Source organism: Nansenia antarctica (genome assembly GCF_963989245.1).
Source record: "Nansenia antarctica genome assembly, chromosome: 4".
NCBI lineage: Eukaryota > Metazoa > Chordata > Actinopteri > Argentiniformes > Microstomatidae > Nansenia > Nansenia antarctica.
Window position 1 is genome coordinate 63,993,134 of NC_137689.1, and position 26,673 is coordinate 64,019,806.

General features: G+C 42.1%; 1 protein-coding gene across 2 annotated transcripts; it reads left to right on the plus strand.

Moving 5' to 3' along the window:
* Window positions 1-4,488: 4,488 nt before the first annotated feature.
* sh3glb2b (SH3-domain GRB2-like endophilin B2b) lies at window positions 4,489-26,388 on the plus strand (the record flags this gene model as incomplete). 2 transcript variants are annotated; one of them, XM_080528454.1, is made up of 13 exons in its annotated part: window positions 4,489-4,551; window positions 9,322-9,463; window positions 12,205-12,337; window positions 14,165-14,294; window positions 14,443-14,535; window positions 15,403-15,414; window positions 19,509-19,571; window positions 21,890-21,913; window positions 22,253-22,342; window positions 24,272-24,372; window positions 24,669-24,683; window positions 25,295-25,544; window positions 26,281-26,388. In XM_080528454.1, 13 exons carry the CDS (start codon window positions 4,489-4,491, stop codon window positions 26,386-26,388), a joined length of 1,224 nt encoding a protein of 407 aa, XP_080384580.1. The 2 variants fall into 2 exon arrangements, with proteins under 2 accessions (XP_080384580.1, XP_080384579.1); XM_080528453.1 differs by lacking the exon at window positions 15,403-15,414.
* Between the last annotated feature and the right edge of the window lie 285 nt (window positions 26,389-26,673).

The window sequence follows — 26,673 nt, forward strand, 5'->3', positions numbered from 1 at the left end:
CCCGGCTCTCACCCCCAGTTTAAAGACTATGTAAAGTTTGTTTCTATTCCAACAAGATTACCGTTACACAGATTCTTTTGACTATAACTTATCTGAGATTTACAGTCTATTTTAAACACACCAATCGACTAGAGAGAGATCTCTCTGCAGAAACCCTACCTTCTTCGTTAGATTGAAGTTTGCAAAATACTGTAAATTAAGCTATATTATCTCCGTTGCTTGCTCGCCATTACTGTCGTGTATTTCTCTTATTGGTTACGAATCAAAGAACAATTATTGAGTTTAAGATGATTTAATTAAAGTACAGGAACAGGGTATACGTATACCAACACTGGAGCCTTGTCTCTGTCCTCCTCTCCTGGGATCCGCTCGTCAAGCCCGCCCCCCTTGGGTCTCAACCCTATCCATCCACAATATGCAAATACAGTCACAGGTCATAGCCTATCACCTTATCCAGATGGCCATGAGGGCCGTCCCCTGTGATGTCACCACGGCCCCAAGTCCGAGGGGCTGGTCAGATTACAAGAGCCATTGCACAACACTAGAAAATAGGATATATATAGTAGAAAATATACGACAACTTCAATAGTTGTGTTTTCACAAGACATTCTGATAACAAGACATTCTGATAAGGACACTGACTCACTGCTCTGCTCACAAAGTATGATATCACCATGGGAACGAGACGCTAGCAGGACACTCAAACTGATAACATACATAGACTCTCAGCACCCACACAAGAGAGGAATTGAAGGCCATGCTAACGAGCAGCTGCAACGGATTTTGTACGGACAAGTGGAAAACTACTAGATAGGGGGGGGGGGGGGGCACCACCCAGCCCAAATGTTAAATGAAATGTATAAAGACTATGTACCAAGGCAAAACGGGACTCTCGTCTGGTGGAGCTCTTGCAGTTAACTTGTTGACGGCTAGCTGAGACGGGCCTGCAGAGGTGAAACTAGATGAGACCACTTTTCCATGGAAAATAAACTATTATTGCTTGCTGATGTGCTTGAATAAATATTATCTCAATGAACAGTTCAGTAGTGGTGCCTAATATTTGATTGGATCATATCATCTTAAGAAGTGATATCAAGGACGTCTCGTTGAGATTAAACGAACTCGCTTGTAAAGTGACGACTCAATTAAATCGATACTGGAGAAGTTGATCGCCTTACATACCTCAAAGGTACAGGTATAGCTCTGAATCTGTTACGGAGGAGTACCAAGCCCAAGACTTGGAGGAACACTACCGGGGCAAGGTGTTCTTTACCTTTCTTGACATACTCTCGCATGAGCTACACCGTAGATTCAAGGGGAAGGATGACACGCCTACTGGGTCAATCCTAACAGGTCTTCTCTGCCTTACCATCTCAAGTCACTGGAAGGGCATGACAAATGACAGAGCTGCTCTATCTGTCAGAGATGTGTGCCAGTTTTATGATGCAGAAGAAGAGAATGTTGTCACCGAACTGAAGGTATTCCACTCTTCATATGCTCTCCCCTCCAACAATCATGTCACAGCTGCGCTTAAGTGCCTTAAAGACAATAATGTGGAATCAGTTTTCCCAAATCTAACTATGCTCCTCAAAACTTATGCTACTATCCCAGTGACAACTGCTTCAGTAGAGCGATCATTCTCAAAACTGAAGCTGATCAAAACCCAGCTCAGAAACCGATGTGGGGAAAAAAGGCTCTCTGATCTCATGCTGCTTTCAATTGAGAGGGATATCCCAATTGATCGTAATGAAGTCATAGACATATATAAACACATGGCCCAAAGAAGAATTCTGCTATGACTCCACTACCCACCATCTCCCTTCGGTTGCAGCAATGGCATCTGTTCATGCTTCCCCTGCAGCAAGCGCCCAACCAATATGCACCTTTGTTTGGACATGCAGAGTGATTTTCAAAATGAGACACTCATGACAATATTTTTAATTTCCAGTTACAGTAACAGTCATGTAATCTAATGTTGGGTCTTAAAATCATATTTTTTCATATAATTGTCTTGTTTCTTTTGTGTAGTTTGTAGCTTAATCATATATTTCTTTATTTCTTGATCTGTTGAAGATAGTCCTGTCCATAGGTATAGGTAGGGAGCCACCCCTCCTAAATTTCGTTGTTTGGTACCTGTACTGTAGCAATGACAATAAAGTCCATTCATTCATTCATTCATTCATTCAGGTAACTTGAGCCTAGGCTGGGGGGATGGGCTGTTTATTATGGTGGGAGGCTAGGGGGATGGGAGAGCCTCGGTTCATTGTTTTGTTTGTGAATGAATGGAATGAATGGACTTTATTGTCATTGCTACAGTACAGGTACCAAACAACGAAATTTAGGAGGGGTGGCTCCCCTGGTGTTAGGAAAGGGAAGAAAAAAAACTTTTAAAAAAAAATCACAAGAAGGGAAGGAGCTGGTTTACATAAATAAAGGCTATGTACACTATCCACTGTACTATACTGTACAGATAGACGACTAGGGTTGCATATTGCACAATAGTATTGTTTCACGTTATTTAAAGTGTCACAGTTTGCAGGCTTGAAATGTACATGTTTGTGCCTCAGCACTACACCTGATTTTTTCAGTCCAGCAGCTGCCATACAATCCGTCCAGACTGTCCAGGGCCCAGAACTTAGGTCTTTGCTGTGTTCAGGGCCTGGACGGCCCTGTGGTAGAAGCTGTTCTTCAGTCTGTTTGTCTTAGCGGCCAGGGTCCTGTACCGCCTTTTCGAGGGCAGCCTGGTAAAGTGTTCGTACCCAGGGTGGGTCGGGTCCCTGGAGATCTTGGAGGCCTTCCTGAGACAGCGTGTGTTGTACAGCTCTTCCAGAGAGGGGAGGGGGGCGCCGGTGATCTTCTGTGCTGTTCTCACGACTCTCTGTAGCGCATTTCTCTCCGCTGTTGTGCAGCTGGAGAACCAGTTGCAGATGCCGTAGGTGAGGATGCTCTCCACTGCGCCGCGGTAGAAGGTCACCAGTATCTCCTGCTTGCTGTGTTCCTTCCTGAGGACTCTCAGGGTGTATAGCCGCTGTTGTGCCCTCTTGATGGTGCCTTTTGTGTTGTCCTTCCAGGTCAGGTCATCCCGCATGTGCATCCCCAGGAATCGGAGGGTTGAGACTCTCTCCACGCTCTCTCCGTCGATGAGCAGGGGCTGGATCTCGGACTTTTTCCTCCTGAAGTCTACGATGATTTCCTGGTTCTTTGACTTGTTCAGCAGCAGGTTGTTAACCTTGCACAGCTTGCTCAGTTGCTCTACCTCATCCCTGTACGCCGCCTCGTCCCCCCCCGAGATGCATCCCACCACGGTGGTGTCGTCTGCAAACTTTACGATGGAGTTGCTGGGGTGGACGGGGGTGAAGTCGTAGGTGTAGAGGTTGTAGAGGATGGGGCTTAGCACGCAGCCCTGGGGCGACCCAGTGCTGAGTCTGAGGGCTGTGGAGGTGTGGGGGCCCACCCGCACCCTCTGGGGGCGGTCGGTCAGGAAGTCCTTGATCCACGTTTGTGAAGCATTAGTTGAAATGCAGGTGCAAATGACTGAGTGGCAGACATTGTATATGGTTTTCTAGTTCTGATTTGTTTTGACAATTTTCAAGGTTTGGTTTTATTGTGTGCTTGATTGCATTTTAAATGTTCTAATATTTCAAAGTTTGCTATTATTGTAATTCTGTATGCTCTCAGTTTGACAATAAATCTGAGTCAAACTTCATTTTCTATATAGTTTTCTTTGAGTGGGTAAATGTACAGAGGTGAATGGGTTAATTTTCAAAACAAGTGAGAAAACTGTTGAATTTGGATGGAATTTATACCTATAGTGATGTGTCAGTGAAATATAATTAGTTTTACAAAAGAAAATAAGATGAGAAAGGTCAAATGGCACTGATGGTGCCAAAATGTCTCCAAATGGCACAATTTGGTTGTCCGCCTAAACATACCTGTACTAAAACAGGTACAAAGTTGCACTGGCTCACATTACTAGCATCTAATTTGGCGTAAGTACTCATCAGACCATGGAGTACTGATTCCTAGATGATTTGGGCTACCAGCTCAGGTTTCCAAGCTGATATTCACTCTAAAAGCTGTCGTTTTTTTAGGCAGAGAGTGAATTTGAGATGTTTCACAATGTTCTAGCTCTATTTACTCAGTATTTACTTACTTTACTCAGTACACAACAAGACACACATAAGGCTAATAAAACCCATGCCACTGTTAGACCACATCAAATACAATTTCACCGATGTATTTCCCGTTAGTGGGTGGGTGATGGACAGGTAGATGCGGTCGTGACTTCTTGCAGTGGCGTAGGAGGAACATATAGGATGGTGTCTCCTTTAAAGCTAGGGCGGGTAGACGATGTCCGACTAAATAGGCCAACGAATTAGAGAGGCTTGCGTTCTACATCATCGCATCTGAGCTAGAGGACTCCCTTTGCAGGGGACACAAACGAGCCGATGTTGTGGGAACACGGCATATGAACACACTGACACGATCATGGATTTCAACGTTAAAAAGCTGGCTTCAGATGCAGGAGTCTTCTTCACCCGAGCAGTCCAGGTAATTCCTTTAGGAAATCAATCATTTGAGTTACTGAAAATAAGTGTTTGCAGTGCGCTAAACTGATACAGTGGGTAATGCAACGTCATTCGGGCTAGAAACTGTCAGGCTAATTCTACAACCTCTCGATTTGACTATCACCATAAACCCGTTATATGAATAAGCACTCGACAATGCTCGTTTAGGCTTTTTCCCTGCAACGTCATTGTAAGCCGATAACGGACTCCTTGTCCTGATGCATTATTGACGGATGTTCCCGACCGTGGCGCCACAGGGTGCATGTGACTGTCACCAGGCGACGGCGAGACTCTTCTATCACGCCTCTGCTTTTAGACATTACTGTAGGTTAGGTTAGGTCGTAGTGGCTAAATTAACAACATGTCAGTCATGTTTATCATAACCATAAGATATAGACTACCCCGTCTTTCCAAGTTTTCTTATGCCAGGACCCTGGGTTTTACTCGTTTTTTTAGACTGGAAATCTGATATGGGGAAAATGATCTGGGGTTCTGGAGATTATTCAAAATATCTGTGCTTATTGTCTATTAAGGGCATGGAGTCATTGAACAATCAGGGCCCAACGTTTTTCAGAACCATGTCATGTTGTCAGGAAAAGAGCCTGGCATTAATGACATGTCATATCAAGAGATCCATGCTGGAAGTCTTGTTATTGCTTGGAATGAAGCTCATGGTCTAGCAAATCTATGGCTTTACAAATGAATGAACATCAGAGCCCAGTATTTTTATTTTCAGTTTAATCCAGATCAGAATTATCCATATTATTTTTTGCAGAGGGGCAATCAGACAGCTCGATCTTATCCTGAACAGTAAAAAATAATATGTCATTCAGATCCAGATTAAACGTTTTGAAATACTGTGCCCAGAGACCAGAGTGAGAAGATGCATTCCTATCTTATCACGATATTCTAATAGCTGTCGTGTGACTCTAGGAATGCATGGGAGCAGAGAAATGTTGCTTAGAAATTGTTATTTATTTGTTCATAGTTTCAAGTTTCAGGTTTATTGTTACATCCCATTATACAAGTATAAGAAAGTAACATTTGTAGGCTTCAGTTCCTTGACCTTAAGATAAATAAAGTGGCAATAGTTACAGTATAAGAGACAAATAAGACAAGTGACAATAGTGGTAAAAAAAGAAGAAGACATGAGACAAATTGAGCAGTACAATAGTGGTAGTAATAGAAATAGCATAAGTATTGCACTCTTGGCAGTGCATACAGTACCTATTAAATGGGCTATGTGCTAAAGGCAGGGTAGAAAAGGACAGTCATCCAACATCCTGAAGACAAATGTGTCCCATATTACAGAAGTTCAGGTCAAGGTTGATATAGCACGGTTAACAGGGACATAATATGAGAGAGAGATAGGAAAAGAAAGGATGCATTTTTTTCAGTCATGCATAGATTTTCTCTAACAGTTTTTCTCGCCCACCTATTATGTGTATCACTATTAGATTTGTTTGGATTCAACTTTATTGTTATTGCAGAGTACAAGACCAGACAACAAAATGCAGTAAAATGAATGAATGAATTAAATTAAATTAAATTAAATTAAATTAAATGAATTTTAAACCGTGTAGCTCTATGCAGAGCAATTCATATGCATTGAATTGTCAAGAATGTTTGTAATTTCCTGTAATATAACTATTAGTGGGGTTAAAGAGGAATTCAATCGGCAATTCTGGACATGCAGTTCATGTGCTGTCTATAGAATGTCTTAATCAACAATATTGTTTAACCTTATGTGCATGGTCACTGTAGGAAGGAAACACATCCTCTTTTCATCATGTTCAATCACCATGCAGAAAACAACACCATAAGACCCAGGGACAGGGACAGGGACAGGGACAGGGACAGGGGCAGGGACAGGGACAGGGACAGGGACAGGGACAGGGACAGGGACAGGGACACTGGGTCAATAGAAGCTGGAGAGGACGCAGTATCCCAGAGCTTTGACTTAAGTTTCTCTTTTTTTAATACTTCCAATGGCTCCAAACCTTCTGCACAGTCAGCAGGGATCTTTGGTCAATGTGAGATGAATCGTTGCTGTTTTTTTTATTGAGTTATAGGATAATACTTTGGACACTCTTTGTAGACCTGTTTACGATGCAGTGATATTTTAATTCACATAACTTTTCAACTACATTTTATTTCAAAAATGTTTTAACAAACATGTAGCCTACTGTATGCTTATATTTTTTTGAAAGTCCACTCTCGTATATTTTATAATTTGGATAATAATTTGATTGGACAGAGACAATAGACAAAGACAGGAAGTACGGGTATGTCAGCAGGTAATGGGACGGATTTAAATCCATGATTATACAGTGATTCCCGCAGAAATGAAATATACTTTGGGGGAACGACTCGGGCGGGGGGGGGGGCGTGAAAAATGTAGAGATTTTTTTTCTCAATTCCTGCATTCTAGTGAATTTTCATAGTAACACTGCACTTCAGACAACCTACAACTGGTGATGGTGTCTAGGTCTTTAAGTGTTAAACAGCTGAGAGCAGTCACTGTTGTTTTTTGTGGTCTTCTTTCACACACACATCTTACCACGTGTGTATGAACATCCTCACAAACCAACAAAGAACACGATCTATATCAAATTTAAGACAGAAAACTCCACACTGGTATATGGGTGGCTCCCCCCAAAGTATAATTTATGGGTGGCTCCCCCCAAAGTATAATTTATGTTTTTTTAAGTTGTTTTTACTCACTGAGCACAAATTATACTTTGGGGGGAGCCCTTATACTTTGGGGGCCCCCCAAAGTATTAACATGCTGTGGGAATCACTGTTGTATATTTTTGATGAAATATATTGTTATTATTATTATTCCTTATCCCCTCTTTTGCATGTCATTCTTTCTTCTTTTTTTTTTTTCCTGCCCTCTGGCCACACTGAAGATTTGAACATAGGCCTAACTATGCTATGTCGTGACCAGGTCTTTCACTAACAAACTCTCTTGCTCTAGGTCTTTGGCACAGATTGTGTTTCGGTGAACCTTATTGGCCTATTTTCTATACATTATTGTCAATTAATCACAGTTTAATACTGGGCAATATCCTGTTACTGCATGACAGCATACCTGGTAGTCAAGGAGCAGAGACTGAAACATTGCTGGTCACGTTCACATGTGGAGTCCTATTGAAACACAGTATGCTTTTTGCTACATTTAATTGAACTGTATAGGAAATGGTAATCGGATCAAATTATAAAATGTTTGTAGTGATATTCATCCTAGATATGTAGCAACAGGTGGTTTGAAGACAAGTGGTAGCTTCCCAAGATAATGCCTAGGCTTTAATTGAGCAGGTTTGTGCCGGTTTATCAGCTTTGTGCAGAGATCATGGTTTGAATTGTGCCTCAATCACACTATTGTATTTAACCTTGGTCACACTGTTTGTTCTCTCCTACCTCCGGCCATAAAGTCAGTGAGAGTGAAGGCTAGCTGTTTTAGTATCATTTAGGTTATCTTTGCTTAGTTTATCTTAAGCCCTATTCGGGGGATTATCTGGGGAATTTTACCTCTGGTAGGCCTAATTTGTAATAATTACAGAGGTCATCTTGTGTTCTTAATCCCTTGCGAATCAGCTGTCTGTAAAATTCCCACTGCAAATTACCTACCATAATTCAACTCAGACGTCCTGTGATAATACTTATGCTGTGCGAATCGACATTTCAGTGATTTGGGGTGAGTTTTCTCCAACCCCATATCATATCCGGGAGAATGTCAGTAACTTTTGTGAAACACAGACTTCGCTTATCCAGTGCGAATGCGCCACATGAAACACAGATGTCAGGGGGGAATTTCTCACCTGGTCCCCAGATAATACTAATCCCATCCGAATCTGACTTTTGTGTTACAGTATTAACAGAGGGTCTAATCTGCTTTAAGATTAGCCAGTCACTCACCTGCTTCAGAGCCAGAGGAAAAACTTGCCTTATCTGATCAAATCCTACTCACCACTTACAAAGCCATCAACAATCTGGCCCCCTCCTACCTTGCTGACCTCGTCCCCCTCCACACCCCCTCCCGTTGCCTCAGGTCTGATGACCAAACCACCCTCAAGACCACCAGGACCAAGCTCCGGACCTGGGGTGATAGGGCCTTTTCAGCCGCAGCCCCGTCCCTCTGGAACGCCCTCCCCAACATTTAAACAGGCCCTCAAAACCCACCTCTTCAAGCTCGCCTTCACCAGTTAAACCTCTCCCCTTCCCCTTCCCATGTGTCCTCAGCACTACCTCAATTAGGCCCCTATACTTTCTTCTATTTACCTTTTTGTTTCTTTTAATTATTACTACTCTATTTTTTCAGTTTGTAAAGTGTCTTTGAGTTTCTAGATAAGCACTATATAAGTCTAATGTATTATTATTATTATTATTATTATCCTAATATAATTTGGTTACACTTTACATTAAGGTGCCCTTTATAAAGATGTAGGCCTATACATTATGTATGACTAGTTTCTAAACTATTGTCTATGTTTATAAACAGTTTTAACTCTTTATTTGCTTTTTTTGGTCTTTGTACTTTTAGAGCACAACATATGAAATGTCTGGATCTAATGTACAGAATGTGTCACTCATTCATTTAGTGTCATCAGTCATGATGGGTTTGTTAATGGAGAGTACAGTAGGCTATTCAACTCCTCTATTGACATGCTATTCTTTACCTACACTATAAGAGCTATATTTTAAGAGATCCGTTTCACTAGTTTTCAATCCTCATATTTTGTCTCCAAAGTTCACAGAGGAGAAGTTGGGTCAGGCAGAGAAGACTGAGCTTGATGCCCACCTAGAGAATCTAATCATTCGAGCCGACTGCACAAAGAACTGGACCGAGAAGATCTTCAGACAAACAGAGGTCCTGCTGCAGCCCAACCCAAGTAAGGCCCAGACCTAAGGTTCTGAAGGGAGACATATTTTCTGTTCTCCATCCCATGTTTGTGTGATTGCTGGCTTTGCTTCCCACCCCCCTCCCCCAATCAATTTAAACATTTATCAATTTAAAAACAAAAGACACATATTTTTTAGGTCTACCTATAATTATGACTAACTTTCATTATCTTTCCATAATTTGAAAATATTTTATGATTCTTAATCTCACAGAAGCCATATCCTAAAAATGAAAAATAACTTGATATTAGTGACCGGGGTCTATACTTGAACATTAATGATGTTTGATGTTTTACTAAACACTTTTTAAAGATCGCTTTTCTATATGTTTTACCAGAAATCAAAGCCTTTGCTTATCCCTATTTTTATAATGGAAGAAGCTTGAGAAATGTATTTCTGCCTTAATTTCCCCAGAATATAGACTCTTAGCTTTGATTTGACACACTATTTGATATGCTCTGATGAATTTGTCATTTTGATCCTCATGCGTCCTTTTACATGGTTCTATCGAACTGACTATTATTTTCAAGTCCTACTGATATATACACTAAACAAAAATATAAACTCACTTTTTGCTCCAATTTTCCAAGACTTTTTCTATGTAAACATAGAAAACCAGCATCTAATCAGGATCTTGATATGCCACGCCTGTCAGGTGGACAGATTATTTAAGCAAAGGAGAAGTGCTCATTAACACAGATTTAAACAAATTTGTGATATATTATTTTAGAGGAATAGCCCTTTTGTGTAGATAGAAAAAGTCTTAGATCTTTGATTTCAACTCATGGAAAATTGGAGCAAAAACAAAAGTGTTGCGTTTATATTTTTGTTCAGTGTACATTATCACTGGGTTGTGTGGAAGAAAGATGTCTAATATTATAAAACTCTAACCATTTACTGTCTGTTCTGACCCTCTATGCTACAGTTGATCACACTGGTAAGTCTGTCTCCACTCCCAGGGCCCTGTGCTTGGTGCTTCCCACTTCTCTAAGAACCCACCAAACAAACATGTGTGACAGCAGCTGGTGAAACCGGGAACAAGTCGCCAACCAATCAAAATGTTCAGACTTTTATTCTGTACATTTCTGCTACCTCCGGCCATAGAGTCAGTGAGAGTGAAGGCTAGCTGTTTTAGTATAGTTTAAGTTATCTTTGCTTAGTTTATCTTAAGCCCTATTCGGACGGGATTAATATTATTTGGGGGATTATCTGGGGAATTTTACCTCTGGTATAGGCCTAATTTGTAATAATTACGGAGGTCATCTTGTGTTCCTAATCCCTTGCGAATCAGCTGTCTGTAAAATGTCCATTGCAAATTACCTACCATAATTCAACTCAGACGTCCTGTGATACTTATGTCGTGCGAATTGACATTTCAGTGATTTGGGGTGAGTTTTCTCCCACCCCATATCATATCCGTGAGAATGTCAGTACATTTTGTGAAACACAGACTTCGCTTATCCAGTGCGAATGCGCCACATGAAACACAGATGTCAGGGGGGAATTTCTCACCTGGTCCCCAGATAATACTAATCCCATCCGAATCTGACTTTTGTGTTACAGTATTAACAGAGGGTCTAATCTGCTTTAAGATTAGCCAGTCACTCACCTGCTTCAGAGCCAGAGGAAAAACTTAAATCATTTTGAATACATTTCAGCGTTGAAAATCAATGACATACTCGCTAGTCATGCCAAAATATTACAATGCAATGGATTCGGTGAGTAATCCCCACTACTCTACACTAACTACATACAAGTGAGGATTACTCACCGAATCCATTTTCAGAATAAAAGTCTGAATGGTGAATCGGTGGTGACTTGTTCCTGGTTTCACCAGCTGCTGTCACATGTGTAGAGCTGGTCCCTCTGCTCTTCCTGGGTGTTGTTAGATAGATTCTGGGGAATTGGGGAAAATAACTCAGCTGGGAAAAGAACATTGCTACTGAGTCACAGAGTAAGTGTTATACTGTGCCCTGCGCAAGTCATTTCTTATTTTGGCTCTATACTCCAAAAGTTCGTTGAAAGTGTTGAAATCAAACACTTACTACAAGGTTAAAGTAGAGATTCTCAGCTTTTATTTAAGGCCGTTGGTGTACATTATTCATTTCACCATTTAGAAATCGAAACCTGCTGTGTTTGGTTCATTCACACTGAAATTCTGACTTAGCACAAATCTTAGCATCAATTATGAATTGATGCTAATTGAGTTGAGGTGTAGCAAAAGTAAAGTAAGTTGAAGACTAATACAGTAGGCGACTACTGTATGGGCAAATCTGTCAAGATGTAACGATTAAGGTAAGAATAAGCTGAAACGTTGTTGAGAGGGAAGCCCAGTGGATGTTTGTCAACCGCCCTAACCATCATAATGAGGCCCATCTAGCCTGCAGACAAACGGATGACCTGTCAGTATACAGTACGTGTGTCTTCTTTTATGTGAGTGGCCTACTTGTTCAATTCAAGTAGTCATAATTCCAATTCCATTGCTTGAAGATTCATTTTTTTTTTTTTTGTATTGCAATAGACCCCAACCCTGCTCAACCGCCCTTTGCCACTTTGTTTATTAATGCAGAGATTATTTCTCGGGTTGGTTTCTCCCCGGATGATAGAAATTCAACCATTGGAAAAAATAGCACAAATGAATAAAGCTAAATAAATATTGTATTCCAACTTATTAATGCTGTCTGTTTTGCCTTATGAATGCCAGACCTATCTCACTTCTGTCCCTGTACAGGTGCTCGCATAGAAGAGTTCTTCTATGAGAAGCTGGACAAGAAGACCCCATCCAGGACCACCAATGGAGAACTGCTGGGCCAGTACATGATTGATGCTGCCAGGGACTTTGGTCCAGGGACCCCATATGGTATGTGGATCTTGTGCAAGTGTGGGCCTTTTGGCGGTACTGTGTGCAAGAAATATAAACAAAAAGATACACACTCAAGACAAACGTGTCCACACACACACACACACACACACACACACACACACACACACTCACACACACACACACACACACAGCAAATGCTAAACTACTAAATCCTCCTTTTCGGTACAGCAGGGTAAAAATTCACAAAACATTAAGTATTAACATTTAACAGTGGTTTACTGAACAAACAATGGGTCTTCCTTTCTTAATTAAGAAAGCAGGTGCCTTGGATAATTCGTGGACAACTGTAGTTTGTGCTTGTTTATAAAGGGCTGGTATGCTTTGCTGGCTGAAATGCGGACGAGAGGGAACTATGTAATGAGGCTTGATTACTTTCAACGTATGTTTAAAACCTGTGTTCTCGACAACAGAATATGATCCGCTGCTATATAAACACCAATGGCGTCTGAATTGTTAGCAAAAGGATGCTTAAATGCCTTTTTTTCTTGTATGGCGATGTTCACATTCAGGTGATGCCATCTCACCAAATGAGTGAGCAAGTTCGATGTACAGCCGGCCGCATACCCGATCTCAGTTGAACAATGCCGGCATATAGCTTTGGTCCAGTCCACCTGTCTGTAGGTAACTGAGAAACCGTAATTTTCCCAAACAGGAGACTTAAGGGTTGCTGGCGGAACTTCAAGCTTTAGTTTAAACTAAACTAAACTAAACTACTTTCAATCTCTCTGTGGTGTGTGTGCGCATATGTACTGGCTGAGATTACTTCCAACACACGAAAAAAGCTTTTATTCTGCATGTGCAGTGGGTAAAAGAACACTGTATTCGTTCGGTACACACACGTACTGAACCGAAGGACCTGTACTGAATACATGTACCGTTACACCCCTACTTAATAACATAGTTATTCAAGGTCCAGTGTTAGGGCTATCACACCGCCAAGTAACCGTTCCCGTTCCCGTTCTGGAACCTCCGAACCTTGGTGCTGTCTGGCGAACCAGCCCGCGTTCATGCGAACCAGCCCACATTGATTGGTACTGAAGTGATTAATGCAGCGAAGCAGGGAGAGATGCTGATATATGGCGGTGGAGAAGAATGTAGGGGAGGGTTTAATTAATGCAGGGCTACCAAAGGGCATTAGATTTCCTCCCAAGGAGTGGAAGTCTTTTGTCTGGCACCCTTTCCCTCTGCCTCATCTCTCTCCCTATCTCTCCTATACAAGATCAATGACTGTGCAGTTTAACAAAGGATGAGTTATTTTATGTAAGATACATACATACTGTACCTGAATATGTAATGGGACAGTGAAGCATTCTTTCCTCTTTTGGCACTGTACTCGGAAAGTGCTTTTAAATCAAACAATTACTATGATTCTCAGCTTTTATTTGATGGTATTTGTGTTCATGTTGGTTTCACCATTTAGAAATGACACTTTTTATACATAGTCTCCCTATTTCAGAGCGTCAAAAGTAATGGGACAGATTGATGTACTGTCTAAATTAAGCACTTGTGTTTAGTATTTGGTCAACAATCCTTCACATGCAATAACTGCCTGAAGTTTGGGGTCAATGGGTCCCACCCAAGTACACAAATACCATCAAATAAAAGCTGAGAATCAACAATACCATTACTAGGGCACTGTTTTTGTTCTATCACACACAATTTTTATTTTTTTTTATTTTATTATTGTCTAAATTGACTGGGATTGACTGACCACATTATTTGTATGTTCGCAATTAAAATGTTAATTATTTTCCAATTGTGTGTGTGTGTGTGTGTGTGTGTGTGTGTGTGTGTGTCTGACAGGCAGTACCCTGATCACCGTTGGAGAGTATCAGAGGAGACTTGGGGGTGCTGAGCGAGAGTTCCTCCAGACATCTGCTATAAACTTCCTCACTCCTCTCCGCAACTTCCTGGAGGGCGACTGGAGAACCATATCTGTGTGTTGTGCCCAATTCCAAAAATTCCCCAAGCCCCTATCCCTACTTGTGTAGAAAGATTAAAGACAAATCAGAAAATATTAGTTGCAAGCAACCTAAGGCTTGATTACCACTGCCCTTAACCCTAGTTTTGTTTGTCCACATGCAGAAGGAGAGACGCCTCCTGGAGAATCGCCGGCTTGACCTGGACATCTGTAAAGCTCGCCTGAAGAAAGCCAAGCAGGCAGAGGCCAAAGCCGCGGTGAGCCCTCCTCCCCCCTTCCTCATCCTCACTCCCGTCGTGTGACTATATTTTGTTGTTTTCTTAGTACTCCTATGGTTTCATTAAATACTGTATATTGATGTTGCCAATCTGCTGTGATGCCATTGGTTGCCATTGGTTTTCATGCCTGATTGAATTCTAGCCTGTGTGCATACAGTTGGCCAGATATGTTCAAGGTAATAGTAAACATGTGACGGCTGTGTCATCAGAATGTTGTTTTCATACCCATGTGAACACTCCAGTATATCCTTTGACTATTTTTCAGTTAAGGCTACACAAACTGCCTCTCCTTCCCCTAATCTATCTCAAATGTGTTGTTAGATAATAACTCTGAACAGGACATGCTGGTAGCGGTAGGGGGTTGTGGGAGTTCCATCAGAGTCTAGGGGTCAACCTTAGACTCCTGCTCTTCAAACACCAACCTGGCAATTGTCTCTTCCAACCTATCATCTCCTTGAGTCATTTAGTGCCACGGGTGAATAAAGTTGCCCAAATTGTCAACATTCTAGATTGCCAAGGGTGACCTTAATTAACCAGAAATGCATAAATGATGAAGCTTCATTTTGTAGCCAATCAAAGTATTGTTGCTAGGTAAATACCACAACAAATGCTTGGCACTCTAGGTGGTGAGTGTTCTAGAAATCTTTGTCACTTGGTGAGTTAATCTTGGTGAATCCCTCAGCATATCACCACCCACCAGCCAACATAGAGAACCAATAAACCCTTAACAGCTGCTGCCTAGTCTGAAATCTACATTATGTGGAGCTTTTCATGTGAAGAGCATTAGCGCCACCTACTGACTATAAACTAACATGTCTCTCTGTTATCATTTGCAATTTTGTGCAGTGTGAGGGAGATGTGAGTACTGTTTTGTTTTCAGCTTATCTCGCTTGCTTCTCTAGTTTTTTTTGTCTTGAGTGCTATTAGGACGTCCTCTCTTCCGCTCTTCTTTCAAATCAATTGTTCTGTCAATGTTTTGGATGGTACACTGGAGCATTGGGGGGGATGATGTGGACTTTGAAATATTCTTTGCATTGCCATTTCTTTTCAGAAAAGGTAAAAAAACAAACAAAAAAACAGCCAACTGATGGTCTGCCTTCATCGGGTAAGATTTGAGCCCCTATTCTGGTCATCTGACTCCTATAGTGATTAAGTGGCCAATAGAGAATCTGGGGTTTTGTTGCTTCTGATTTCCCATGCTCCACTGCACCCTCTCGACTCTGAATGCTACTGCCTATTCTCACACTCAAATCCCTGAGAATGTTGAACTCATTCAACAGATTTCTCTGCAGTTGATTTTCATATTTTCATTACGCAGGTTCAAAGGTCAGGTCTGATCACATGACCAAAGCCAACATGGCTGCCATCAGGACCCTAAGTCCTCCTATCGTTTGTGACCCAGGAACAACCAGTGGTCACCATAGGAACGTATCAAATGTACGATGGAGGAAACTTGTATCCTCATGCAGATGAGATTTTAGGCATCCTGACGTATCAATGCCACGCCCGCTTTACTGCAGAAGTTTGGCATGTTGGCACACAGACTTTAGTATAATTGCAGATCCACTCTATCTTTGATCATATGAGAATGAACCATGGTGGCCTGGGGTGGTCCGGTGGTCTAGCACTGCGGTCTACAGTGCACACATATGCCCATGTCGGCATGGGTTCGAATCCGGCCCATGCCCTCCTCCTTACTTTTCTGTCTACCTTCACTATCTCTATCCAATAAAATGAAAAATATGAGTGGGACTGCCCCACTCAGAAACAAATAACCTTTAAAAAAAGAAACAAACTAAACTAAGCTAAATAAAATAGGCCTTCATTCTACACTCAATATTTTCATAAATACATATAATGAAAGGGTGTGTGAGGGGAAATAAACTTTCCTAATACCAAAAGTGAAGTATATTAAGTTATGTAGCAGACAAGAAATGACATGGTACTCCCTATTGGTGGACAAGTTGCACAACTGTTAATGATCATATAGAATCCTGTTCCATTTTTCTTATGTGATGAATTGCTTATGGAATTATGTTTACCATCAAGGTAATGATTGTTTCTGTTGTGGAATTCTTGTGAAAGCTCAGTTTTTCATATCAACTTGGACTACAGTATAATCTTTCAAAGCATTAACAAAACGTTACACATTCACAAAGTGGGACAAATTTGTAGATGACATTCTAGATATGAGTGCATTCTTAATTCTGTGCTTGCAAGTTATTTTAATTTTTTTCTCATTTAAAATGTTTATTGGTTCAAAAGCAATCACCGTTAACTACCTGAGAGGTGTAGCCTAAACTAGGCAAATCTCTGTTTTGGGGGCATGCGCTCAAAGCATGGCAAAAGTCCCATAAGATAATTCTATAAAGGCAGTTGCAGTAAATACAATTGTTGATAGTAACTATGGTGAGTTTTCAAGCAGTCTCTCTCTCAGCGAGTGGCTTTCCTTTCTCCACAGCGCTGCAATTTTGATGTTGTGCATGATGGATATCGAATTCTGGAATTTTTCAGGCTGAGACTATTAAACAAAAATGTGACAGCAGCTGGTGAAACCGGGAACAAGTTGCCAACCGACGGATAAATGTCATAAATAAATGTCAGCGTTGTTGAAAACCAAAGACACACTCGCTCACGATTCTGTGAATAATTCCCACTACTCTACACTAACTAGGTAGTAGTGGGGATTACTCACCAAATCCATTGCATTGCAATGTTTTGGCTTGACTAGCGAGTGTGTCATTGATTTTCAACAATGTTAACATTTATTTTTCTGAATAAAAGTCTGAACATTTTGATTGGTTGGTGACTTGTTCCCGGTTTCACCAGCTGCTGTCACAAAGTCTTCAATGTCGGGCTCGGGCTGGACTCTCAACGGGCCTGGGTCAGGTCATCAGGCCCGTTTCAAGCTCTAATGTAAAGTCCCTAAGTGATACAGAACACTAGAGGCTAGTGTTATGGCGCTTTTCCATCAGCGGCTCGCTTCGGGTCGGGTCGCTTCGGGTCGGGTCGCTTCGGGTCGGGTCGCTTCGGCCCGCTTTTGAACAGTTCTGGTTTTCCACTATACACAACAGACCAGGAACTACTAGGAGGAGTAGGCGATAGTAGGCGGAGTTACGCGTCATAAAAGCGCCCAATGGTGGTGACGTATATTTTCACGAGACACAACACAGCAACAACAACAGCAACATGGAGGAACTTGAAGCTATCGTATGCCTTTCCCTCGGCATGTGGTGTGTTTTTTTGGAGAGAAAGAGAAAGAGAGAGAGGAAGCTATGTACACATAATAAAGTCATGTTTTTTGAACCCTTAAAACCACTGCCTTCACTTGTCTGCTTTATGAACTGTAGTATCATTGTGTGCCGTGTTATTCACAGACAAACACGGTGCCCTTTGCGGGTTAATAACTTCGGTTTACCGTGGGTTAGGATAACAATTCCAACGTGTCCGGATAGAGGAGAGGACAGGGAATCCAAAACCATTTGAATGGTGTCGATCCTACACTCCTATCACCGTCGACAGCGCGGAGCGAATTCCCGGGTAGAAATATTCTCTGCCCCCGCTGTCAACAGGAGTTTCATCCAGCAGCAAGCGGTGCTTTGCGGGTTAATAATTTTGGATTACCGTGGGTTAGGATAACAATTCAAACGTGTCCGGATAGGGGAGAGGACAGGGAATCCAAAACCATTTGAATGGTATCGATCCTACACTCCTATCACCGTCGACAGCGCGGAGCGAATTCCCGGGTAGAAATATTCTCTGCCCCCGCTGTCAACAGGAGTTTCATCCAGCAGCAAGCGGTGCTTTGCGGGTTAATAACTTTGGATTACCGTGGGTTAGGATAACAATTCAAACGTGTCCGGATAGGGGAGAGGACAGGGAATCCAAAACCATTTGAATGGTGTCAATCCTACACTCCTATCACCGTCGACACAGCGCAGAGCGAGTTTCTCTGCCCCCGCTGTCAACGGGACTTTCAACCAGCAGCAAGCGGTGCTGCGAGCAGCAAGCGGTGCTGCGAGCAGCAAGCGGTGCTGCGAGCAGCAGCGGCCGGGTGAACTCCCGGTTCATTGAGTTTACGGTTAAAAGCATAACTTCTCGGGGTGTCAGCGCGGTGGTTAAGGGCTCAAAATGACCGTAGACCGATGGTGAAGTTAGCAAAGGAGTATTGTGTTTCTACCACATTCACAGCCGGTGTTATTCACGGGCAAAGACGGTGCATAATAGCGATTTTTGTGTTATGCTTGTTGTAAATAAAAGTTCTATGATGCATTGAAATGACATTAAACTAAGATAATACGATGGTCAGCATAATTTTTCGAATCTTTATTAATAAGCTATTAAAGAAACTGTAGTGACATTTTCCAAGAGCGAATGTGGTATTTCAAGATGGCGGTTAGCGAAGAAATCTATGAACATGGGATGACGATTTCCATTGACCAATCAACGGTGTGCAGCGTCACACGTCACACGCAGCCTGGCAAAAAGGTTCCGGGTCTAAATTTAGACCCTGGTATCGAAGGGTAGCTAAAGAAGCGAGCCGAACCGAGCCGAGGCGACCCGGGCCGACAAATGGAAAAGCGCCAAAGAAGCAGGCCAGCCCGGGTCGACCCGGGCTGGCACGATAGTGGAAAAGGGGCTTTAGAAGACACCAGACATGTAGAAGTGTCACATGATTGCAAGAAGGGAACAATATCCTTCACACAACCCCTGACTCCAAAAGGTCAGCATTTTGTGAGAAAGAAAACGTTGTTAGACGTCGGGACGCCCTCCAACAGCTTTGCTTCTTTGTCTAACTCAGATCCCCGTCGGCTGTTGAAACAGACCTTTTGCTTCTTTGCTGTATGTTGCTTGTCATCTTTTCTTCTTCTTTTGTTTGTTTGTTTGAAGCAGCTTGTGTTGATGCATGACCTTGTCAACTCTGTCGTCCCCCCCCCCCCCTCTACCCGTAGGCCGCGCCCGATTTTCAGGAGACTAGGCCCCGAAATTATGTTCTGTCTGCGAGCGCCTCTGCGGTAAGAGCCCCAGAGATCCCTTGGAAAGAGGACAAGAGGAACCTGATTTAGATCAGTGCATACACATCACAGACATGAGCTGTACATAATGCTGGCACACACACACACACACACACACACACACACACACACACACTCACATACTCACACACTCAGACACTTTTTGCCCACACAGGGTGCGTTGCAACTCCTGGTCCAATTTATACTGGGTAGCTTTATCTACCATTCATTCCCTCATTCTACCAATTCATTGTCACCAGGGATGTAATAGTAGGAAAAAAAAGTTGGGTAAATGCTGGATACCAGAGCAAATTATGAATGTAAACAGTAACGTCAAAATCTGCACATTTTAGCAATAGGTGGGTATATGCCATTACCTACTACTTTACATCCCTGACTGTCATCCTTTCTCACACCAGTGTTTGCTGTACGGTTTCCACATCCACGGTTAGATTATGGGATAGACAGAGATATATAGATGCAGATAGGAAGCCCTACTCCAATGATTCTCAACTCTTGACTCTTGGGGACTGTTTTGCTCGAGCCCAGAATTAGAACTCACCTGATTTCAACTCATCTGGGCCGTGATGATTAGTTGAATGAGGTGTGTTACTGCTGAGTTGGAACAAAAGCCTGCACATCCTGTAGCTTTACCCAGAAACAGAGTTGAGAAATCCAGCCCTGGACAGTTATGTATGTTCTTCCTCCCCTTTGGTGCTTTATCCCATCCAGCTGAGCAGCGGCTGGGAAAGTTGGGAGTTGGGAGAGGAGTCCAGTGTGTCGGAGCAGAGGAAAGTTGTATGTCGTTATAGAACGTATCGACCACACTAGATTGGATAAACATCGTGGTGAAGTGATATAGAAGTTGTTACTTACTCCAGTGTCGAATAGAAAGTTTGTGTCGTGTGTTGACGCCAATGTGTTGTGGACTCACCACCTTCCACTCCCAAATGGATAGACCCATACATGTTTGCCTTTAGGTCGAAAATTGCTTCTTCAATCTTATCCACCTCATTTCCTCTTATCGGTCTCTTCTCCTTTTACCACATTTGAGAAGGTTTCGGTTGCGTTCCAGTCTGTCTGCGAATCAGTTGTGCTGTACAAATGAACCAATTGTTGCAATACCTGTCATTAACATTGCAGTGAGATTGCTACAATATGTCACTCACTGAACACTTTATTAGGAACACCTGTACACCTTGTCATTCATTCAGGTGATGTAATGGTGTGGGGAATGTTTTTATGGCACCCTTTGGGCCTGTTAATACCAATCAATATCCCTTGAATGCAGCAGCCTATTTGAGTATTGTTTCTGACCATGTGCCTTCATGGCCTCAATATACCCATCTTCTAATGGCTACTTCCAGCATGATAATGCACCATGTCTCAAAGCAAACGTAATCTCAAACTGGTTTCATGAACATGACAATGAGTTCAGTGTTCTTCAGTGGCCTTCCCAGTCACCGGATCTGAATCCAATAGAACACCTTTGGGATGTGGTAGAATGGGAGATTCACAGCTTGAAAGTGCACCTGACAAATCTGTCAATCTGTCAATCATGCCATCATATACCAGAATCTCAAAGGAATGTTTCCAACATCTAATGGAATCAATGCCATGAAGAATTGAGGCTGTTTTGAGAGCAAAGAAAGGCCCTACCCAGTATTTGTATAGTGTTCCTAATAAAGTGTTCGAATATACATTTATGACAAATGTCATAATAGAGAAAAAGGGGTGTATCATATTTAATTATAAACACGTCTGCTACGTCTTCCCATTCTTTTGTGACCTCAAAACTGAGAGCAGTTGATCAAGGTATTTCCTTTGACTCACAAACACAGAGAGTAATTCACTGTAAATAGTATATAGTAGTCAAGTTTTTAGCCAACAACAGTCATCATATTTTCAGACCAGTTTACTAATCAGCCTGTCTTCAAATCCATCTACATGGACAATCGATAATCCATATAATCATACTCCAAAAATATCAATGGTTAGCTTAAAATGTCTATGTGAGACATCACAGCACAATTGACAATTCATACGTAGATTCAGTAATATACATTGGTCAGTACCACAGTAACATATAGAGTATGTACATAGAGAGCACTTGTTTCACTATGAGCATGTAGAGTTGTTGATTATTTACCAGTGAGTGTAGGTATCTGGTGATTGCCTTGTGAATAGACAAACGGCCTGGGGCGAGGGACTGAAGGTGGATGTGAACTGCCTTCTCTGGGGGGATGTCATTACTGTCAGACGTGTCGGTCTGAGAACGACTCTTGTCTCCTTTCTTGTTGTCATGCTGCTTCCCCCAGCTGTGGAGCGAGGAGGTGGACAAAGTAAGTATCCCTCAGAAATAGGCATCCCAACCAAATGACCTAAAGAATGCTCTAGATGTCTACCAGCAACCTACATGTTCATAGGTTGAGTTTGTATAAGAACCACAGATGCTAAATGACACTTAATAGGTGTTCCGAGTCTTTGAGAGGCAATTCACTGCGTGTGTGCGTGTGTGTCTTGTGTGTCGTGTGTGTGTCGTGTGTGTGTCGTGTGTGTGTCGTGTGTGTGTCGTGTGCGTGTGCGTGTGCGTGTGTGTGTGTGTGTGTGTGTGTGTGTGTGTATATGTGTTGCCCCACTCATGTAAATGCTGACTGTGTCTTCTCTCTCCTCCTCGGTAGGCGGAGCATGAGCTGCGTGTGGCTCAGACTGAGTTTGACAGACAGGGAGAAGTCACACGGCTGCTGCTGGAGGGCATCAGCAGTACACATGTAAGTCTGCAAACACACCGCACACAACCCCCTTCACACACATAGATAAGTGCAGTATTTTATCTCAACTTTAACAGTACAGTATACAATTTGAATTTGAATTGCATTTACACACTTTTGGGGCATGTCTTTCGCTATGGTGAGTGAATAGTGAATGATATGTCAACGTTTATTTAAGTTACCAGAGAACATGTTTCTGAACACTTCAATTAAGGAGGTCAGGGCATCAGCTCATCATTATGGCCTATAACGAGAGAACCTCACTAGACTCTTTCAGTGTCTTACCTTAGTCGGGAATCAATAGACAAATAACTAGTTTAAGTAAGAGTCATTTCCTGTCATGCTATATGTATGTCGGAAATGTCCCTCCTAATTATAAGATAGAATTTGAACACCAACCGGTGTACAAACCGTGCTATGTGTTAAACCCTGCTGTGCAACACAACTAAGGAACATAAAGTAATTTCTAGGCTTAACCTGGTCAATTATATTGCATGCTCAGATTCTAACAGACTATTCTAGCACACACATCTATCTGTTTTTGGACAAATGAGAAAAGCGTTGAATCAAATTTGAGGAGATTTATTTTAGACAAGCAATAGCATTATTTTAGACAAGCAATGGCGTTGTTTACTTCAATAAACTGATTGTACAATCAAAAGTGGAAATACGGAAAATATAAAAAGTACCTTTGTAGGGGATTGTTCTAAGAAAATAATCAGTTGAGAAAATATTGTTTTTAGCAAGACTGTACGTGCTAACTCACGTAGGCGTTTGGTTAAGCTGACTCTCCAAACAATCATTCTGAAAACCTTTTATATCATCCCAGACCAAATGGAATTTCTACAGAACAAAGAAGGACCTTTTATCAAATCGGGAGACCTTCTGGCAAATTGCAAAACAACATTAGTATTCATTCATGAACAGGGTTCGCCAAGGCTATCCTGGGTGAGGCTCAATCGTCTCCGGACCGGCGTCGGGCGTTTCCGCTCATCAATGCACAGATGGGGCTTGGCCCCAAATGCGTCGTGCGAGTGTGGCGCAGAGGACCAAACCGCAGACCATATTATCCTGGATTGCCCGGTGTACCACCCACCCAACGGGATGCATGGTCTGTCGGTATTAGATGACGAGACGATGACGTGGCTTCTGGAGGGGTGTCCAGAAATATAGCCCGGGTGAGCCCCTCAACCAGGTCTCGGGGTGGTAAAAGGGTAGCCCCTCGGCCCCGAGCCTGGTGGAGTGGAGAGGAAAAACAACTACCCATACGCCGAAGAAGGGTTCTCCACAGGTCTTCAGCTGGGCCCGGAGATAACGGTGCCATACCATGACCGTTGTAATAAACTGATTGTTCATTTGACTGAATTCCTGTGGAGAATAATCAAAGACACATAGCGAAATACTAAAAAGAAACATCACACAATAATGAAATGAACATAAAAATACTGCTTGTACATTGTCCAGGTGTGCCCACTTACCTGTGACACTGAATCAGAGGTGACAACAGTTAATCAAGGCGATTCCTTCGGCTCATAAACACAGTGTGCTTACATATGTGCTTATGGAAATAGAGTGGACACTCACACACACAATCAATTCAATTTCAGACCAGTTTAATAATTAGCCTGTCTTCATATCCATCAACCCACAAACCCTATGACCTTTCAGGATAATGAAGCTCACAAGGTATTGCTAAGTAACATAACTCAATGACCAAAAACTGTCAACCACAGCCAATGTGTACAGTAGCCTATGTGGGAAATCAAAATGGTATTTTGAGTAAACTATCCCTTTAAACAATTAAGAAGATAATTAATTACCAACAGTAACACATGTTGTGTTAGGAGACTTTGAGAGAGTTTCATTGCTTGTGTGCGTGTGTGTGTGTGTGTGTCTGTGTGTCTGCGTCCTTCCTCTCTCACTTTACAGGTGAACCACTTGCGCTGTCTCCATGAGTTTGTTGAGGCCCAGGCCACCTACTACGCCCAGTGTCACCAGTACATGCAGGAGCTCCAGAAGGAACTGAGCAGGTAGAGTGCATGCAGGATAATCCAGCTGACCTTACTGACCTCGCTGCAAGCAAGTCCAACTCTTGAAATTCATCATACCGAGTTATTATAAGAGGGCTTGCTCTCAGCAAGGTTTTTCAATTACTGATTTAACTTTCACTTATTAGTGTAACTTCTGTTATTCGTCATACTTCATTTTCTTATTCTTTGAATTGAGTTAACTAGTTAACTAGGGCTTATATACGCTACTGTATGGCATATTTCGTCCATATTTTTAAAATAAAAAATTCCCTCCTCTCCAAACTCTCTGCTGACAGTGCTAATGGAAATACGTAAGTACATCTCTGCATGTCAGGGCCTATAGAAAGTCTACACACTCTTTCAAAATATTCAACTTTTGTTGTCTTATAGTATGTTTTCACCCTTATCTACTATTAAATTGATTTTTAAGCTCTCTACTGGACACTTAAAAAAAAAAAAAATAATAATAATAATAATAATTGATTAAAATGAAAAACTGAGAAGACTTGTTTCTTCAGTATTCACCTGTGCTGTTACAACAAGTTATGCAATAAGTTGAATTGAGTCCATCTGAGTGCAGCAATGATAGTGCTATTGCTATCAGAACAAATCCCTTTGTCTTGGTAAGGTCCATCATTTGAATAGGGAATCAATGACTTGTTGTTGATAAGGCTGGCACATCAAACTGAGTAATTTCAATGTTTTTAGAAAACATGTTAACACAAGTCTGAATGATTAAGAGAGCCATGTGTTTGATTATTATCATTTAATTATTCTGTTATTAATGTTGTGCATTTGTGAACATGCACCACATATTTACTAGTTTGCATCTTAGTTCCGCTTTTCCTTATGTGTTTTTTTTGCATTACCATGTCAATCAATTCACACCATCTCTTCCTCTCTTCATGAATCTCAACCCCAGGTTCCAAAACAACTTTGTTGGAAACCCCTCCACCTCCACCACCTGTCCCTCTCCCATCTCCTCTGCCACCCTGCCTGGGGCCTCACCCCCTGGGCTGCTCTCAGCCTCGTCCTCCTCTGCCACTGCTCGGGAGTCTGGCCCACTGAAGATCGAGGAGTTTCAGCCCCCCACCACAGGCACGCGCAAGGCCAAAGTCCTGTATGACTACGATGCCCATGACACCAGTGAGCTTTCCTTGCTGGCTGACGAGGTACAGTATGAGCAGTTTATTTTTTATTTGATTTTTTACATAAAAGATGAATATCAACATGCATGCAAAAGGACAATGGTTTACAAGCATGAGAGGACAAGGTCTATCAGTGAAAGGTTCTCAGAAAAAGTTAAATCAAAAGAGAGAACATGGATTTTTATACACAGGTGATAGTCACGCCCTCAGGTAAGGTACAAGCCAATCACAGACATTTCCTGTCGGCATCTGTAATGAGATGTGGGTCACATGACGCTAGCTGTAATGAATAAATAAGATGAAGATGTTATGGGGAAATTACCCTCACTTTCTCTTAGGGACAGGTTTCAGATTGCCAGGCCTGGTCTAGTTGTTACAGGTGGACTGGGCAAGAGAAAAGAGAGTAATCAGGTCATTGTGATAATTTAAATGTGTCTGTTGTTGAGCAAATGCCAAGTCTCTAGAAGAGAAAAACGTTTCTTTTGTTTACTGGGTTGGGGTCGTTAATGTGTTAATTTGTCCAGACAGTCTGGCTGGCAATAATGTAGTACACTGACAAATATTACCCCTACAGCTTATCCCGCGTGAATGCGCCACACTAAACAGACGTCGGGACAGGGACGGGGGGGTTCTAAATTACGGACGTCACCACATAATACTAGTCCGGTGCAAATAGTGACTAAAAAGCCTCCCAAAATTAACACTGCTGTGTATGGCTGCTCTGTTCTGTGCTAACGTGACAGCCACCTCTGCTTTCCAGCTCATCACCGTGTACACCGTGCCAGGCATGGACCCTGACTGGCTGATCGGAGAGCGGGGCAACCAGAAGGGAAAGGTGCCCGTCACATACTTGGAGCTCCTGAGCTAGACTGACTAAACAAGCTAACACACACACACACACACACACACACACACACACACACACACACAATATCCGGTACACAAAGTATATACATAAATAAACACACACTCTCTCTCTCAAGCAAACTAATACCCACTAATTGTTGGTCTCATGGATGCTTGTGTGTACAACACACTCACGTTGTTTTCTGACCATGGCAGACACATATGCAAAGTTGTCCAAAAGCAAACAAAAGTTAAATGAATATGGCTACAAAATGCATGAGAAGGGGGAACAGTTACCAAGACCACA